The 20,282-nt window shown below is 43.3% G+C and overlaps 1 protein-coding gene across 3 annotated transcripts in view; it reads right to left on the bottom strand.

Moving 5' to 3' along the window:
• The window catches only part of PLD5 (phospholipase D family member 5), a 441,162-nt gene that overhangs the window by 238,869 nt on the left and 182,011 nt on the right, over window positions 1–20,282 (bottom strand). For 2 of the 3 annotated variants that reach the window (XM_033939664.1, XM_033939665.1), the window contains exon 2: window positions 19,737–19,873. In XM_033939664.1, the coding sequence (XP_033795555.1) occupies window positions 19,737–19,873 (137 nt within the window). Of the gene's footprint in view, window positions 1–19,729; window positions 19,874–20,282 lie in introns of those variants that run through there. The other variant, XM_033939666.1, reaches the window with a different exon arrangement.

The following is a 20,282-nucleotide window of genomic DNA, read 5'->3' as shown; positions in this document are numbered from 1 at the left end:
GGACATAGCGTGTGACAATATGCCTCAAAAGATGCATGCGTATATTCTAATTATTGCCAATTAGTGCTGATATTTGACTGATGCTGCCCAATTATCGGTGCTGATTGGCTCATTATTCAATTAAATTGTGCACAGGCAATCTCTTTCATTTGAAAGGAATCTCTGGAATGAGAGGGCATAGGATGAAGTTAAGAGGTGATAGGCTCAAGAGTAATCCAAAGGTGGTACAGAAAGGTGGTAGATGCGTGGAACGGTCTCCCGGAAGAGGTGGTGGAGACAGAAATTGTGTCTGAATTCAAGAAGGTGTGGGATAGGCACGTGGGATCTCTTAGAGAGAGGAAGAGATAATTGTTACTGCGGATGGGCAGACTGGATGGGCCATTTGGCCTTTATCTGCTATCATGTTTCTATATTTCTATGATAGCAGTCCATCCGATTTTACCATGAATTTTAGAGCCCTCAGAGGGAGCAGCAGCTCCCAAATGTATATTGTAACTGCAGCTATGACAGTTAGGTAGGCCACGCTCACTGGAGGCCAGAAAGGCATATCATAGCCCTGCAGGAGCACAACCACAGAAAATCTTTCCTTATATCTAAGGACTAGTTTATGTTATTTTCTCTCTTGCCTGTGAGCTAACAAAATTCTCCCATACTTAGCACTTTTAATAAAATATTATTTTCTGCATACTTTAACCCACTGTGTGACTCTGCCTTGTCCAGGTTTCGGGCCCACCCTTGTCCATGTTACCACACCACAGTTAAAGCTCTGTTCCTTTTCTTGCTGATTGTTCATCTTTAAGGCACCCTTGAGGCACTGCAGTGTTCTTTTACTCTGTGGAAGATATCTGTCCACAAGTTTTTAAGCACGTTTGATTAAAAAATGAATGGAAAACCCCATTAATACACTACAGTGCAAAATTGTTCGATCCATTATCTTAAATGGGAATGAAGGAAACAAATGACTCAAATAAATCAGAAACTGAAAATTATTTCCATTCAAACACTGTACATCCCTATCTGAAGGGTGTACGATGCCAATGAATGTTTCATCCAATTAGTTTATGCTCTATTGAAGTTTGGGGTTTACTTATTGATGTCTTTGATAGCTTTGTTCAGCATTATCTGGTTGTCGGTTCCATTTATTTTTCTCTTGTTGCCCTTTTATTTTATTTCCATTAGGTCTGAAGGAGTTTTTAATATAATTTATATTATTGAAGAAGGTCTGAAGGAGTTTTTAATATAATTTATATTATTGAAGAATTGTATACTGTTGGAGAGTGTTATGTGAAGCTGTATATCAAAAGACACATACTACAAAACAACATATACATTATTGTAGTGTGTTTCTTTTGATATGAGCTTGCACAGTGTTCAAATTTAAGAGAAGCAGGTTGAAAGAGATGTGTAATTAGTGGGGAGTGATACAACTGACAGTAGTGATTGTTTAAAATCTGTAAATGTTCGGGCTGGTTGAAAGTTTGTGGTGAGTATAGGGTTACCAGATATCCGGATTTATCCAGACATGTCCCCTTTTAAAAGGGAATGTCTGGGTGTCCAGACGGCTTTTCAAAACCCAGCACTTTGTCCAGGTTTTGAAAAGTAGATCATGTCGGGAGGGGCAGCCGCGCATGCCATCCCGGTTGGGGCGTGGCATGGGCGTAATGAGGTGGAGATGTGTGGAACTGGGCAGGCCTGGGGGCAGGTCTATGGGCCCAGATTTTACATATGTAAAATCTGGTAGCCCTAGGTGAGCATGTCCATTGAGAGGAGGGAATGCCTGCAGGAAATATGCAGGAGAGAGCCCTAGAGACAGCTAAACTGTTTATTCGAGAGGAAGGTTAGCTGAGACAGTATGAAAAGAATTGGTGATGGAAATTCTGATTGCTTTTTTTTTTCGGGGAGAGGGGGGCGGGGGTAAAAAAGCAAGAGTGTGTGTGTGTGTGTGTGTGTGTGGGCCAATAAATACTGATTCCTCAATAAAACATTCTCTTTGAATAGGAAGGGTGAGGGATTTGTGAAAATACATTTTCCTTTAGTGCAGTGTTCTTCAACCACCGGTCCATGGACCGGTGCCGGTCCACAGAAATTTCCTGCCGGTCCACAGGGCCAGCATGTGCATCAGGCCCAAAACTGTGTTCTTCAACTGCCGGTCCGCGGTGCGATCGATGCGTTGTTAATAAGATTATATTGTGTGTGTATATATGAATGGAAAAAATAGTGTTACAATTAGGACTATGGGGGTAGGGTCTGGGGTGGAGATTGGGTAGAGATGAGCAGGGTCTGGCCCACGACTTAGCCCAGTGTTCTTCAACCACTGGTTTGCGGACCGATGCCGGTCCACACAATAATTCTTTTATTTTTGCCGGTCCATAGGTGTAAAAAGGTTGAAGAACACTGCTTTAGTGAACTTGCCAGTGAGAGACATCAGTAATGGATGGATGTGGGGGGAGGGGCAGAGAGGGCATGTTGGATCTATGTGTGTGGGGGGGGGGGCAGCAGAAAGGGCATATTAGATCTTTATGGTGGGGCATAAGTAAGGCAGGGAGAAAGACATGCTGCCTGGGGAGCAGGGTTAGATTACACTATATTGGGCCCTAGGCAAATATATATTTCTGGGCCCCCTCTACAGGTCCCCCCTCCCTCTCCAAAAGTAGCAGGGAAAATTTCAGTGCCTAGTTGTAATAGTTTAAGAGAAGCTTAATGGGTGGAGCTAGAGAACAGCTAGAGAACAGTCAAAAAGGAAAATCAGTCCTGGATTTCTGCAACCCTATCCTGGTACATTATAGGATCTGAAGTGTAAATCATTTTGAATATTGACCGGTGTATTATTAATTGGCCTGGACAATTCTGGGACTTTGAAAATGCTATGTAACATTTTTGAAATCTAATAAAACAGCTCGAAGCATCAGGATCACGACATCTGCCACTGTAAACTAAACTGTGCCAGTGCTGAATTTCATTTTTAACTAGTCAACGCGCTCATTAAAATAATGACTACACACACTGTGTAGGCAATTATGACAAACAAATTTGGAACAGAGTGCTAATTTGCCATGTTGCTGTAACATTCCTATCTATTATTTCTTCTTTCCAACAAGAACTTCTGCAAGATGACTGCTAAGGGAAATAATTTATATTCTCTGTGGTACAGCTCAAATATAGCGTGCCATATTTTGTGAGCCATACTTAAAGATTTCCAGTTCTGTCTGAATAATTCTGAGAATTAGCTATACTTATTTACTCTACGATGCATTGGGCCATTAAGGTCTCAACATTCACAATATGCACAAATGCACATTTTGTTCCGGTTAACATAGTTTATGTTCCCAGTTGAACAACTGACAATGAGCCAATTAAAATGAAGCGTGCTCTGGGAACATTCCAAATCTGCCTTACAAATTTATGCAAAGTTGATCTAAGCAGGAGTGAATCACCTCCCGTCAGAACTGAATTGGATTTCAGTTTTTCTATTTTTTCCACCCTCAACTTTAATTGGATAATTTGTGAGCTTTCGTATTCCCAGTTTACAGTTCATTTCAATTCAATCATTTTATTTCAAAAATACAGCGTTTTGAAAACGTTCAATTTTTTGTGTAGATTAGAAGGGCCGGATTCTGTATTGGACACCCAGTCTCAGAAGCCGCCTAAGCGGCTTTTGACAATCGCACACGGGCGTTCTATATAGAATTGCATCTGTCTTCAAGGACAGATACCTAAGCACGCCTAATACCACGATTCTCTAACTGGCGTCCATGTCACAGGCGCCAGTTAGAGAATCGGTTTGCCACTGAATTTATCGTTGCAAGGGATCTCCCTGCTGCGATAACATTAGTGGAAACCTGTCCCCCCAACCACAAAGACTACCAGCAGGAGGGGTGCCCATACCCTCCTACCAGAACTCCCCACCCCTCCCAAACATCGCCAGCAGGAGGGATGCCCAGTCCCTCCTGCCAGAACCCCTACTGAACATCACCATGGGAGTGGCCTAAGGGATCTGGCCAATCGGAATCTTAGGTCACTCCCAATGCATCCCAGAAAGCACTGCGAGAGGGGCCTAAGATTCCGGTTGGCCCAGGGGCCTTAAGTGCCTGGGCCAGTCAGGGCTTAAGACCCCTTCCCAGTGCATCCCACAATACACTGGGAAGGGGAAAATCCGCCATTTGTGCGAAAGTGGGCAAGCCGGCTGGAAGCAGGAAGGATGCTTCCGGCCGGCCATCATTACAAGGTAGGGAGGCTTCGGGGGGGGGGCTGGGGAGTGTCTGGGGGGTGGACTGATGGGTTCCATGGGGTGGAGGAGGGGGGAGTCCAGGGGAATGGGCTGGGAGGGTCCAGCGGGGGATGACGTAATGAGGTGGGGGGATTCCGGCGATATTCGGGGGGTCCTGGCAGGAGGAACTAGGCATCCCTCCTGCTGGCAATGTTCAGGGGGGTGGGGGTCCAGCAGAAGGGACTGGGCATCCCTCCTGCCAACGATGTTCAGGGGGGTGGGCAGGGTTCCAGTAGGAGGGATTGGGCATCCCTCCTGCTCGTAGTCTTCATAGTGGGGGAAGGGACGGGTTGCCGTGGCCACTAAACTTATCGTGGCAGGGAGATCCCTTGCAGTGATAAGCTCAGTGGTTGCGTCTAGAGAGGCACATAGGGCCGCCTAAGGTTACATCCTGGCAAAGGCACACCTACCTTGTAATGATGGCCAGTCAGAAGCATCCTTCCTTTCTCCAGCCAGCTTGCCCACCTTTGTACGAATGGTGGGCCTGCCTCTTCCCGGTGTATCGTGGGATGCACCGAGGAGGAGCCTTAGACCCTGACTAGCCCAGGCACTTGCCCCTCTTGCAGTGCAGTCTGGGATGCATTGGGAGTGGCCTATAATTAAGCGAGCTTAGGTAGGCCTATGCGCCTAACTAGGCTCCCGGAGGCACCTACAATATAGGCAGCCTGCCTCTGGATGTTTTTTTTTTTTTTAATGTGCATCCCAATTGGCTGGTTAGGCAACAGTTGGCTACCTACAATTGGGATGTTGTTCATAGAATTTGGCCTGAACTATTCAAAGACATTAAAACGATTATAGATTTGCACATTGCAAACTAGATATAAAATAAATCAGAGATCTGAGCCTAGTTGGGAATGGCATGGATTTATCTACTGCCCCAATTCAACTTAGGCTATCAACCCACTGGCCTCCATTCCCGTCTCTATTCTTCAGTATGGATTTAAAAGGAGTTTGCTCGTATATGATATATTTTGTTACTGTATATTGCATGAATGCAAGAATATGTTTGTGTATGCAAACTGATTTTATGCATGTTAGTTCATAGGTATATGAGCACATAAAAGATCTGTGTTCACTTTACATTTTTAATTACTTTGAGGGAGTGTATAGATACTCCCTCACGTTGCCAGAGCCATCTTAACTTATGTAGCTTCTTCCTAGGGGGAAATGACATGGGAGTGGTGGAGTCAGGAAGTTTAAGAGGCAGGGCCAGAGCTAGGTTAAGGGGCCCCAGGGAGTGGAAGGAAGCAGCGTCCTCCCATAAATCCTTGACTACAATAGCTAGACATTCTGCTTGACTGAGGTAAGCCAACAACTTTGTGTAGAATACTTGTGAGCCTGGTTATGAAGTCTGGCTGGATCCAGTCATTATTATTTGACTAGAGAAATACTTTTGTAAAACTGTGTTTTGAGCATGGCAGTCACAAGCCATAGACCATGTCTTGGGTGGTCCTGTCAGCTACAGACCCATCTCAAGACTTTTGCTTATGGAATAAAAAGACTGTTTCCTTGCATGCCCAGCCCTGTGAAGTAACAGGACTAGGGGCTAGATACACTAAAACCTCTGATCATCTAACGATGATCTAACAGTTTGACTGGTTTAGCGACTGATCGTATTTGCAACCAGATGCTCTAAACAGGCTCCCAGCGTGGTTTTCCACAATATCTGGTTCATTAAATAAAATGACATGCGATGGCCGCTGTTATGGAAAAAAATCTTCTTTCTGGTTGTGTAATAAAATAGGTGTCACGGGGATGGAATTTCCAGAAGATGCTGGTTACTGGATCGTAAACCCATTGTGTTTATCTGACAACCTCACTATAGTCCACCTATTCTGTACTTAAGAATTGTAATTCTTCTCATCACAATATGAGCTTTTTAATTTTCAAATCACCTTGAACCTATTTAGGCATAGAGTGATTCAGAAATTTGAAGATTCAATTAGATTAGATGACAGAAATCCTGTGTTATTGCCTTTACACACAGGATTAAAAACCCGTCTAAGTAATGTTCTAACTTTCAAGTAAAAATATTACCAAATGGATTGCAAAGAATTGTTATTTGCTGTTAGTTTAACTGCCTAGGCCCTGAAACATCAAACTACTCATTTGAACAGACAAGTTTAAACACTATTCGGAGATTAAAAAGTTGGCTTCAGATAAACAGTGGTGAATAGCCATTAATGAGCTCATAATGATGCATTTATGGCTGATTTGGCTTGCAGTTGCAGAATGCATTTCAGCTTTATGAATATATGCATAAGCCTCATTTATTCCCTATAGAAAAAAAGAAGAGGGAACTTGATAAATGATGTCACTGCAAACCAAGCATAGAAAACCAAAAATGTTCTTTCATACTTCATTTACCATACTCGGGATTGAACACAGTACAGTGGTGCCTCACACAACGAACTTAATTGGTTCCAGGAGCAAGTTTGTTATGCGAAAAGTTCGTTATGTGAAACGCGTTTTCCCATAACAATACATGTTAAAAAAAATAATTCGTTCTGTAGCATAAAATATGCTAAGATGACATAAAAAAAGATAAATTTTTTGTTATTATTTTTATTTAGATACATCTAAAAACATAATTGTTTTTTAAAACAACACACATTTTTTAAATTTAAAGACAGACTAAGTAGAGTCTAATTTTACAGTGAGAGAGGGCAGAGTCTCAGCGGCAAAAACTGGGTCTTAACTGTTCATTTTTTTTTTTTTTTTCTAGCATCGGGGAAGCGGCGAGAGTAGCTCCGCCCCCCCCCAACGCATCAGCAGTAGGCGCCAGGCCCCTGCGAGCCGACGGTCCGCCACTGCACAGGGAGCCAGGCGGAGAGAGGGCAGTTAAGCGCAGTGCCTGCGCGGAAGGATGCAGCTCGGGCGACTTCGTTGTGTGAAACGAAGTTCGTTGTAGGAAGCAAGACATGAAGTTCGTTGTGCGCAGCGTTCGCTGTGCGAGGCGTTCGTTATGCGAGGCACCACTGTATATCCATTGGGCAAAACAGGCAGAGTGCCTAGGACCAATAAGATTCCATAAAGCCTATTACGAAAAGGTTATAGGACAAAAAACAGTCTCATGACTTAATAAGAAAACTTCTAAATCAAAGGTCAGAATTAGCTTTAATTCAATTACTTTACAAAGCATTTTTATTTTAATTTGCTACATGTGTGACACTGTGACAGCTCCAAGATTATGAACAGGGAAATCTCTCCTTAACCTCCTTTTGGATATCATTGTTTGCTTGACGTCCAATCACCACTTCTGGTGTCTTGTACTCTTCCCTCTGGGCTTTCATGCATTCCACTACAACAGGGGTAGGCAATTCCAGTCCTTGAGAGCTGGAGCCAGGTCAGGTTTTCAGGATATCCACAATAAATATGCATGAGATAGATTTGCATCTCAAGGAGGCAGTGCATGCAAATCCATCTCATACATATTCATTGTGGATATCCTGAAAACCTGACCTGGCTCCGGCTCTCGAGGACCGGAATTGCCTACCCCTGCACTACAACATTCTATCAGCGCAGCTTTATAATTGTGTGCTCCTGCCCACATCTGAGCTTTGTGCTTATAAAAGCAGCATTAATTGGCAGCAAGGCGTGTACTAGACACTATTCTATTAGGATATATGTACCATATAACATAACATAAAAACCAATTTCTAGACCGCATAACCTTACAGATCTATGCAGTTTACTAAAGATTACATCACCTTACAACCAAGCGATCATCATGGAATTTAATTACCCCAAAAATCTAGAGAATAAGTAAGTTTTCAAACATTTTCTAAATTCCAAATATGAGAAAGACATAGAGATAGTTGTTTGAATTCTTTGTCCGAACTGGAGCCTGATAAAGTATAAGCTTTCTGTGAATGTTTATGAGTAGCAAAGGAAAATGAATCAATCAAATAAGCTGGAGATTGTCCTGACAAGACTTTATAATAACAACTACCTGTTACTAGTGTACTTTTAAATAAACTTTTTTTGAAAATTTTTTTAAAATTATTATTATTGTGCTCAGTCACCTCCACCAAGGCCGTAACTGGGATAAGTACCAGGACCAAGATTTTCAAGGAACCATCACAGTACAACCACTGTGGGAACTTGCATTGGCCATTTTGAGTAGTAAGACTGTATGGGACAGGAACACAGGAGTATCACTCTTGCCCTGGATCAGCAGGGCTTAAAGTAGACCCAGGGAGAGCCTTGCAATGGGTGTGAAAGGGGGGAAAACTTGAATATAAACAGAGACCTCCATTTTCGGCCCAAAATCTAGCTTTATATTTGAGTATATACAGTATGTGCAATACGTTCTATCCTTTCTACTAATAGCTTTCAAACAATAGTTAGGGCAACTATTTTACCCCCAGTTAGACTATTGTAATTCATTGTACTGTGATATTACACTGAAGTTGAAATATAGTTTGCAATTGCTTCAGAACACAGGTGTGCTTCTGATATTCAAAGCTAAGAAATCAATTGCATTGATTGACGGCTGAGAAGAGAATATAAAATGTTATATGATATGGGACCTGAAGGTTTATTAAGATATTTATCCTTTCCAGTAAGTAGGATTGCTTCTTGTTTCCAGCATTCTTTGAAATCTTTGATGAGTAAATCTTTTGAATATATAGGAACCAGCTTTGAAATGATCTTTCTACTGAATTAAGAAAGTGTCTTCATATTATACTGTGGGCTCCTTTTACGAAGCCGCATTAGCGTAATAGCGCATACTAATTTGCTGGCCATGCTGGCCATTTGCTGGCCATGCTGGCCTCCTCGAGCAGGCAGTAGTTTTTCGGCTAGTGCGGAGGTTAGTGCACGCTAAAAAGGTGTGTGCGCTAAAGCCGCTAACGCAGCTTCGTAAAAGGAGCTCTGTATCTTTTGAAAATTTTTAATAACACAATATTTTAATTGGTTTATTGTAAATTTGCAGAGATCTTTGTATTATTTTTAAATAACGTTATCCATCTAGATGTATCTTTTTAAAATATTGTCATTCTCCTAGAAACTGAATGGAGATTAGAGCAGGCTATAAATGTTATATAGAATAGAATATATGTGAATATGTATGTGTGTAAATGTCAGTAATCTGACTACATGCTATTCTGTGAGTACAATGAAAAACAAACAGCGAAGGAAGACTCTGGTGTTCAATGTCTTTTTTTTTTTAATCATTTATAATTTGAAAAATTAAACAAGCATTACAACTTGAGCAGGAAAAACAAAAGAAAACAATTGAAAATCTCAGAATTAACTAAGGCCCTCTTTTATCAAACTGCGATAGCAGTTTTTAGCGCAGGGGGGCGTCCTGAATGACCCGCGCTGCTCCCGACGCTCGTAGAGTTCCTATGAGCGTCGGGAGCAGCGCGGGTCATTCAGCGTGGCTCCCTGCATTAAAAACTGCTATCACAGTTTGATAAAAGGGGGTATAAGTATTATATAGGAAACAAATTATTTTGTCATCTTAGACCTCAAAAACCCTATGAGGGAGAAGACTTTAATACAAGGGACTAAAATTTGAAGACCGGGAGACTCGGATCTACAAAACAAGCCTCCGAACGGCGTGCAGCCGTTTCGGCGTGCGTGAGACACCCTTCGTGAGACGCCCTTTCAACCCATTGCGTGACCGTCGAAAGTCTTCCTGCCTTTACAGGTTCGGTTCGGGCGGATCTGCCTGCCACTGCGCCTGACCTTATCCTTCAGCCCTCGAGGTCCGCCGAATAGTCTCTCCTCCCCCAGCGACTTTACAAAAACAGAGGAAAGAGGTAGCTTTCCACCATCTTGCTCCCCCTCCCTCCTCATTGCTCTAAGTTCCTCCTCCCCCCTCCCTCTCTGAATTTTTGTTAGACTCAAATCATCAGTTCCTATATTGCACCCATTACTGGGATCCTTGCCCGTCCCCTTCACAGTAATAGCTAGCCACTATACCGAACTGTATTCTTCCCTTTGTTCCTGCCTTAGCGCTATACCGTTCAGCCACCAAAGTTGTATTTCATTGGACCTCATTGTATTTCACTGTATTTTATTGGAAATTGTTACATGCTAAACTGTACTGTATTTTATTAGAAACTGTTAGATGCTAAACTGTACTCCTTCCGTGATCAGTACCTGAACCCCCTCCCTGTCCACCCTTCCTCCCACTAGCTCATTTAAGTCCCCGCCCGGTCCTGGCTTCCCGACAGTGCAGCCCCCCCCTTGCTAAACCCCTCCGATTAAGCCCCCTCTGCATACGATTCCGCATGGAATACCCTATTGCTCAGGTTCCAAAAGATAAATAGTTTCAGAGGTAAATCCGCTCTCACTGCTGGGATTCGGGATTAATCACTCTTTCCCTCCTGTGTTGTCCAAAAAAAAAAAAAAAGACTCTCCCCACTTAGCAAATTGTTTCACACACGATCCAAACAAGCCCTGCCTCCCAGCTTAAAAGGCTCCCCAAGTTCAAACATGAAGCCTCCCTTTTGGCTCCTATTTCTCCTTCTCTGCTCTTCTCTTAAGATCACCCTCTGCTTGAAACCCCCTTCCCCCAATCTACCAGACTCCCCAAATGTCACTAATACCTGCCCCAGCCTCAAAATCCCCACGCTGTTGCGCACTAGAAGTCACTCTCACAAACATAAACCCCGCAAAGCCAACCTCGCCTATTTAAAGCCTGTGCCCCCCGCCAACCTTCCCAACCTTGCCCCTGACTCTCTAACCCCAGTCCCGATACTTTACTGCAACGCCAGATCCGTATGCAACAAGACCCAAATTATGAAAGACCTCCTCACAGATTTTGATCCTGGATTCTTCTGTATCACAGAGTCCTGGATCAAAAAAGATGATTATTATACACAAAACGAGATTTGCTCCCAGGGCTTCCAAGGCCTCTTTTCTCCTAGATTAAACCGAAAAGGAGAACATAAGAACATAAGAACATAAGAAATGCCTCTGCTGGGTCAGACCCGAGGTCCATCGTGCCCAGCAGTCCGCTCACGCGGCGGCCCAACAGGTCCAGGACCTGTGCAGTAATCTTCTATCTATACCCCTCTATCCCCATTTCCAGTAGGAATTTATCCAATCCTTTCTTGAACCCCAGTACCGTACTCTGCCTTATAACGTCCTCTGGAAGCGCATTCCAGGTGTCCACCACACGTTGGGTAAAGAAGAACTTCCTAGCATTTGTTTTGAATCTGTCCCCTTTCAACTTTTCCGAATGCCCTCTTGTTCTCTTATTTTTCGAAAGTTCGAAGAATCTGTCCCTCTCTACTCTCTCTATGTCCTTCATGATCTTGTAAGTCTCTATCATATCCCCTCTAAGTCTCCTCTTCTCCAGGGAAAAGAGACCCAGCTTCTCCAATCTCTCAGAATATGACAGGTTTTCCATACCTATTATCAGACGTGTTGCTCTCCTTTGAACCCTCTCGACTAACGCCATATCCTTCTTAAGATACGGCGACCAATATTGGACGCAGTACTCCAAATGCGGGCGCACCATCGCCCGATACAACGGCAGGATAACTTCTTTCGTTCTGGCTGTAATACCCTTTTTGATTATACCAAGCATTCTATTCGCTCTCTTAGCGGCCGCTGCACACTGTGCCGACGGCTTCATTGTCATATCCACCATTACCCCCAAGTCCCTTTCCTGGGTACTCTTATTCAATAACATCCCTCCCATTGTATAGTTGTACCTCGAGTTTCTGCTCCCCACATGTAATACTTTACATTTTTCAATGTTGAACTTCATCTGCCATTTCGCCGCCCATTCTTCTAATTTGTTCAAGTCCCTTTGCAACTTTTCGCAGTCCTCTGTAGTCCGAGCTCCATTAAATAGTTTGGTGTCGTCCGCAAATTTTATTATCTCGCACTTCGTTCCTGTTTCTAGATCATTTATGAAGATATTAAATAGCAGCGGCCCGAGCACCGAGCCCTGCGGGACACCACTCGTGACCCTCCTCCAGTCGGAGTAGTGACCCTTCACTCCTACCCTTTGTTTTCTACCCTCCAACCAGTTTCTGATCCATCTATGTACGTCTCCTTCCACCCCATGGTTCTTCAGTTTCCGGAGTAGACGTTCATGGGGCACCTTGTCAAAGGCTTTTTGGAAATCTAGATATATGATGTCTATGGGGTCTCCTTTGTCCATCCGTTTGTTGATCCCTTCGAAGAAGTGCAATAAGTTCGTTAGGCACGATCTTCCCTTGCAGAAACCATGCTGGCTGGTTATCAGAAGTTCATTTTTTTCAAAATGTTGATCGATGTTTTCTTTTATCAGTGCTTCTGCCATTTTCCCCGGAACCGAAGTCAGGCTCACCGGCCTGTAGTTTCCCGGGTCACCTCTTGATCCCTTTTTAAAGATGGGCGTAACGTTGGCTATCTTCCAATCTTCCAGGATCTCGCCTGTTTTCAGGGATAAGTTGCAAATTTGCTGCGGACTGGCACTCCTCCACAAATCTTTCTTTAATGTTGAACTTCTCGAAAAAGGCAGCCACCACTCACTAGAATATATGCTAGCCTCAATCAATGATGAGCTCCATCTACACCCACTAGGTATCTTATTACTTTATCGCCCACCCACCCCCTGGAGCAATTCCTCCGAACTTGTTTACGAGACCATATCTAACGCATTCCTTAAGTTCCAAAGACTACTGATCATCGGAGATATCAATCTCCACCTTGATGACACCTCCAGCAAAGATGCAACCGATTTCAATAATTTCCTCATCTCTCTCGGCTTCTCCCCCCCTGCCTCCTCTCCAACCCATGAAAAAGGCCACACACTAGACCTCATCAGCTTCCTCGATCTCATGGATTACAAAACTTCAACCGATGACATCCGTTGGGACCACGTTCCCTGGTCCGACCACTTCCTAGGAACCTTCTGTCTCCCCATCTTCATGTCTCACCTCGGAACCTCTCCTCAGTCCTCTAAGTCCATTACTTTCCGCAAGAAAATTTCAAGTGATCCAATTATCGCCCAATAGCAAACATTCCGCTCCTAACCAAATTGCTAGAGTCCATCGTCTCCTCCCAACTCTCAGCCTACCTGGAAAGATTCTCTGTCCTCCTACCCTATCAATACGGCTTCAGACCCAACTTCAGTACCGAAACCCTCCTGGCCTCCCTAATCAGTTCTGGTCCAAATTTCTTGACAATCTCTCATCCAAGCCTAAGCCATCAGATTCTGCAACCAACTGGCACAATTGGACCACCCTCTCAGAATCCACCTACCATTCTCTCGCCCCGCTTTCCACCAAAACCATCTCCTACTCCCGTAAGGCCCCCTGGTACCTCCCACAACACAGGGTGTTAAAACAAAAATGTCGATCCCTGGAACGCATCTGGAAAAAATCTAAATCCCCCGCAGATAAACAAACCTGGAGAGTCAACATTAAACTCTACAACAATACACTCAAAAGAGCTAGGAAAAACTTCTATGGTGACAAGATCTCCAGATCAAAAAACCAGAATAGTATGCTGTTCAATATCTGGCGCTCCTTAACTCCCAACACCAACCCTTCTATACTTCCCTCCTCCCCATCAGTGGACCTACTAGCAAACTTCTTCAATGAAAAGGTCACCGCCTTGAGAAGCTCCTTCCCTCCCGTAGTCTCCTACAATCCTCTGGTGCCCGCCTTCCCCGATCCTTCTACAAAGGTCCCCACCCCCGTCCCAGTCAATAGATCCTGGACTACCTTTGAGCAAGTATCCGATTCGCAGGTCCTCAAACTCTGCCTGAAACTGAAATCCTGTAACTGCACCTTGGATCCATTCCCATCCTATCTATTTGAGAAAATACCCGCACAGGCCATCTCTTCTCTCACTATACTCATAAATTCTGCCCTATTAAATTCTGCCCTATTATCGGGCCTCTTCTCCCCTGAAATGGGATGCGTTGCACTGACCCCCCTACTGAAGAAAGCTGACCTAGACCCCTCCTCCCCATCCAATTATCGCCCAATAGCAAACATTCCGCTCCTAACCAAATTGCTAGAGTCCATCATCTCCTCCCAACTCTCAGCCTACCTGGAAAGATTCTCTGTCCTCCTACCCTATCAATACGGCTTCAGACCCAACTTCAGTACCGAAACCCTCCTGGCCTCCCTAATCTCGAAGATCCAACAATTTCATTCTCACAAAAAATTTGCCGTTCTCCTTCAATTTGACCTCTCTGCTGCCTTTGACGTTGTCCATCATGACATTCTAATCTTCCTACTCTCCGAGATAGGCATTAGTTCTACAGTCCTTGACTGGTTCTCGAACTTCTTACGTTCTCGCTCTTACACCGTCACCAAACATGGTTCCTCTTCCTCCCCAAACATGGTTCCTCTTCCTCCCCATGGAAACCGACTTGTGGAGTCCCACAAGGCTCCTCCCTATCTCCCATCCTCTTCAACATTTATATGTCCTCCCTGAATCTTCTCCACCTGTCCCCCCTAGAAACACTCTACACTTACGCCGACGATATCCTGGTCCTCATCGAGACCGACGCGAACCTCACCAATCTCGCAGCTAACATTTCTTCTTGCATAACCAACCTTCAATCCTGGGCTCACACTGTACAAATGAAATTGAACGAGTCCAAAACCAAACTACTATGGCTCGGCCCTAAACTTGATCAATTACCCACTTCCATCCCACTGCCCACAGGCTCCTCTCTACAGTTAGAGTTCTCTAGCAAAGTTCTGGGCATCACCATAGATTCATCATTATCCTTCAATGACCACCTCAACTCCTTGATAAAAAAATGCTTTTGCAGCCTTCACATGCTGAGGAAAGTGAGGTCCTGCTTCCACCAAAAACACTTCGCCGTCCTCGTACAATCCATTATCCTCTCCAGATTGGATTATTGCAATTCCATTTACCTAAGCTTAACAAAGAAAAGCCTTCACAGACTCCAACTAATCCAGAACACCGCGGCCAAACTTATCTTCTCAAAAAGTAAATTTGACCATGTCTCACCGCTCCTATCCAAACTCCACTGGTTGCCCGTTATTTCCAGGGTCCACTTTAAATGTGCCTGCCTAACCTTCAAGATCCTCCATGGTATCCTTCCTCCTTTTATCCCTCTATCCTGGAATTCCTCAAATCCAACCTCCACTAGATCCACGCAAAAATTAAAACTATCCTACCCCTCCTTAAAAGGCATCTCCCTTGTTGGTAAACTTGGCTCTTCCCTCCCTTTCAGAATCACTCAGCTCTGGAACAGTCTCCCTTCCCCTCTCCGCAATTTGAGCCCCCTTCTACCATTCCGTAAGCTTCTGAAGACCTGGCTCTTCTCCAAAACGTAACCCCGTCCCTTTCCTGGCACTCTCACACCTAACCTCTCTTCTCTCTTACTTATATAATTCCACTGGAGTTCCGTTCCTTCCCTAACCATGTAAACCGTGTCGAGCTCCATCTGCGGAGATGATGCGGTATATAAACCCAAGATTTAGTTTAGTTTAGAAAAAAGAAATAAAGAATTAAAAGGCTTAAACGGTGTTCAATGTCTTTTATTGATATATCGTGACTCAACACGATCGTGTTTCGCCCCAAATGGGCTTGCCTCAGGAGTCTATTAGTAGAATGATGTAATACCTACTATCTTCATAAGAATGTCATAAATCACTCTTTTAAAATGTGAACAATGGCACTGCGAGCCGGCGTAGCGATTCTTGTAGATATGAGGCCAAGCTTTTCCTGTAAGAATCGCTATGCCAGCTCGCAGACCCATTTTTCATGTATTAAAAGAGTGTTTTTCACTTTCCAAAGTAATCATCTCCTGTTTTTCTTGATCTGATTCTGTGAGTACATACATCTTCAGGCAGGTGGGCGTTCATATGGATAGTCTGGGTGTGTCGTGTGTAACTTATAGAATACAATAAGACAGTGATCTTTAATGCAATGCAAACCCAGGGTCCAATGGTGCCTCGTTGTCTTTTTGTTTCTTGATTTGGCTACTCTGCCTCTGTCTGTAGCCAGGCTCAGGACAGAAAAAATAGGGTTACCAAATTTCATCTGTGAAAAAGGAGGACACGTGGCCCCACTCCATCCTGTCCCACTCTGCCCCATGCCCTGCCCTTTTACCCCCCCCCCAGCTCCACCCCCACACAAACTTCATCTAAAACTAAACTAAACTAAAACTTAGTTTTATAGACCGGGTCTCAGTTAACACTAACGAAAACATAATACATAAACATAAAAAAAGGAAATGCAAACTAGAATGGTTAGTTTCCAAAATGTTTAGCAAACAAGAAAGGTTTCAGGGCTTTCCGGAATAAAACGAAGGGGTCTAAACTTCTTAATGCAAGCGGTAAATCATTCCAGAGCTCTTAGTTTGAAAGTGAAAAAATGACTTGAGTCTCCTGAAAGTTCTGTTCTTACCCCTAAGAGAAGGGAATGTAACTTTTAATTTTTGAGAATGTCTGGTGAGGTACTGAGTAATGGCACCTTTTTCATTGCCTGATAAAAAATGTTCCATGGTCCCCAAGTCTTAATAAAAGAGCTCAGGTTCTACAGACTCAGTGATGCCTTTTCATGGATTCTAAGGCTGGTTGCAGGTAGGGTTACCAGATTTTACTTGTGTAAAATTCGGACCCATAGACCCACCCCCCAGTTCCACCCAGTTCCACCTTGTTATGCCCACCCCCCACCCCACCCCCACCCTCACCCCCAGCCCCACCCCTCAGCCTGTTCTCTTCAGTCGGGAGGGTATCCACACATGTGCAGATGCCCCCCTCCTGACGCGATCTGAAGAGGAAGCTTTTCAAAACCTAGTCCAGGTAAATCTGGCCATCTGGTAACCCTAGTTGCAGGGGTATGACTACTGTGGGTCGTGTCCCTCATTGATCACCCCACTCCTGAAGAATGGCCTAGTATTTGAGTACTGGCACCTTTTTTGCTAGAAAAAAAATGCACTTATCATGACCTTAAATTTTTCTGGCTCTCTATTTCCAGTTCTCTTCTCCTTCTGAAGAGCAGATTTAGTTCAGCATCTCATTTTGTTTATTTCCCCTCTGTAAGTGTCATGTCCACATTAATAAGTTATCAGCAGTCTAAGGTAGGTATCAAATAACATTCAGTTGGAAGCAAGGCTGAGTATCCCCTTGGTATTTAGTTCAATAAATCTTCGCTTGCGTGTGCCATATTTTAATTTGCATGCAGGGAAATGCTTGCATTAGTATTTTCTGGGCCCCTTTAATCTACTCAACAAAATCTTCTTGCATATGTCAGTATTTTTAGCATATCAAAACGCTATAGTAGGTCAGATCCATATATTCAAAATTCATTAAAACCCTGATTCTATAAACAACATCTAATGTCTAGGCCCCATTTGGCACTGTTGCCAATCAACTGCTAAGCGCCATTTATAGAATTGCATCTTGCGGTGTCTAAGCATTCTTAGATGCCAGTAGGTGTTAAATTCTTAGGCCAGGGGTTTTCGTGGCCTAAATGAATGTGCCTAAGATAGGCGCCTACCAACGCCTAAGTCAATCCATGCCTAATCTCTGCCCTGAATCTGCTCCTAACCATGCCTACTTGCCATGTAGGCAATGGTAGGTGCCTTGGTGTAGTTGTTTACTTCAAAGTGGTAGACACTCTCTCCAAAATATAATAATAATAATAATTTTTATATACCGCAGGTCTGTGAAGTTCTATGCGGTTTACAATGATTAAAGATGCTACAGATTGAGTTGAATAAACAAAGTACAGACTTAGTGATTAACAGTTCTAGAGATCACCGGTTATAGAATCCGGGCCTAGGTGGAACAACCTTACCTCCCCCCTCCGGACCCTGAGCTCTCTCCAACTCTTCCGCAAACATCTGAAAACCTGGCTGTTTTCAAAAATGTAATACTTACCCCATCTTTGGCATCGTAAGCCCCCCAATCACCCTTTCTCTATACCCTTTAACCTTCATGGAGTTCCTTTCTCTCTCAACTCCTGTAAACCGTGCCGAGCTCTACGATTGTGGAGATGATGCGGTATATAAACCCAAGGTTTAGTTTAGTTTAGGTGCTTTTTGTAATAGGCTTAATCAGCACTGATTGAAAGCGTCATTAAAAACTAAATTTTTAGAGGCGCCTTGTTACAGAATCACGGTTTTCTTGATAGGCGCCTATGTTTTAATCAGTGCTGATTAAAAAGCTTAATTGAGCTTGTTGTTCAATTTAGAGAGGCGCCTATCTAGTTGGGCACCTCCAAAACAGGTGCCTAACTTTAGGCGCTGGTTACAGAATTTGGGCCTAAGTGACTTGTCCAGAGTCACAAGGAGCAGGCTAGGATTGAACTCACGCCCACAGTAACCTTGCAAGAGTGACTTGAGTTCAGTTTATGTTCGAATCAACCTTTCCCTCCCCCCCTTTTTTGGGGGGGGAAAAAGGTTACCTCAGTTTATATTCAGATGGGTTTTGCTTTGAGTATATAAAGTAGTTAACGTAATTAAAAAAAAAAAAAAACACCTTCTTACTGAATTCATTAACTTAGGGCTTCTTTTACTAAGGTGCACTAGCGGTTTTAACGCGCGCTACATTGCCCCGTGCGCTACACGCTAATGCCTCCATAGAGCTTGCGTTAGTATTTTCCGTGTAGCGCGGGGTTAGCGTGCGCTAAAAATGCTAGCGCACCTTAGTAAAAGGAGCCCTTAGTTCTCAAAAGTCAAACCACAGCCCAGTATAACACCCCAAACCCTAGATTTCTCCTCAATTATAAGTATCTCACCAGTAGACAATACTATTATTTTACCCATAAAAACTTCTGGATTGCCAATACAAACCAAATTGGTCTGTTTAGTTAATCTTAAAAAATTAATAGATGTTAAATTATCAACTAATGATATTGTATTCTAAATAAATCTAACAGCCTCCTCAAAATTTTCTAAACTTTGACTCAAAAATAAAAATATCATCCATATCTTAGACAAATATTCCTAAACTAGTCAGCCATTCTCCCAAAGGGCTCATATACAAGTTAAAAAGTAAGGGCGAAATTGGTGAGCCCTGTGGAACCCTTCAATCTGCCAACCCAAAATCTGAATTTAAATTAGCTTCTTTTGCATAATATCTTCTGTTAGGGCTCCTTTTACTAAGGTATGCTAGCGTTTTTAGCGCACGCAGGATTTCAGCGTGCGCTAAACCCGCACTAGGCTTCTAGAACTAACGCCAGCTCAATGCTGGCGTTAAGGTCTAGTGCGCGCTATTCCACGCGTTAAAGCCCTAACGCACCTTTGTAAAAGGAGCCCTTAGTCAAGAAATCCAAAATGTGAATAAATGACTAGAAGAATACTGCCATTTATACAGGCTCCTTCAAGGAATGTCAATGGGAAAAAGGAAGATTTGAATCCTGGCTTCACTAGTACAAAATCTGCTTCTCTAACCACTAAAGTACACCTGCAGAGTAGCAAAACCTATAGCAAATAGAACACTTGTTCATATGTGCGATTTATACTTCACCTCTGTGTCCTATCTCCCTCCCCAAAAGAGAATTTTTGTTTGTTACCTCTTACCGACACTTCTTCTGACAGTTGTCCTCTGTGAGCCCATCCTCATCCTCTCCCACAATATCCACCGCTGAAAAAATCAAGGCAACCAAAACTGCAAAGCAGCAAACCAGGGCAAAGATCACGATGCATTTTTGTTGAGACTAAAACACAAAAGAAGGTTGTAAAGAAAGATTAGAAATCATTTGTATTAGTAAAAGTGTTCATTGAAACGATAGGAACGACTTGCGTATTTAAGCCCCGATTCTAGTTCAAGTTCAATTTGGGGTCCTTTTACTAAAGGCGTGCTAGCCATTGTAGCGCGCTAAACGCTAACATGTCCATTATATTAGTAAAAGAGGTGGTTTATTTAATATACGCAAATAAAAAACCGAGGTTAAAATCTCAGCAGTTTACAATATAAAATAATATTTAAAAAAAATTTAAAACGGGGGGGTAGACAAACAGACAAAATTATCAAAACTGGAGACATAGGGAAAGGAGAAGAATGAGTTGGTTACAATAAAAACAAAAGAGTGGAGAAAGGGAAGGAGTGAATTAAAGAAGGTAGGG

Source organism: Geotrypetes seraphini, chromosome 3, assembly GCF_902459505.1.
Source record: "Geotrypetes seraphini chromosome 3, aGeoSer1.1, whole genome shotgun sequence".
In the NCBI taxonomy this organism is placed as follows: domain Eukaryota; kingdom Metazoa; phylum Chordata; class Amphibia; order Gymnophiona; family Dermophiidae; genus Geotrypetes; species Geotrypetes seraphini.
The sequence above is the reverse complement of the archived record's forward strand: the minus strand, read 5'-3'. Positions and strand labels throughout refer to the sequence as shown.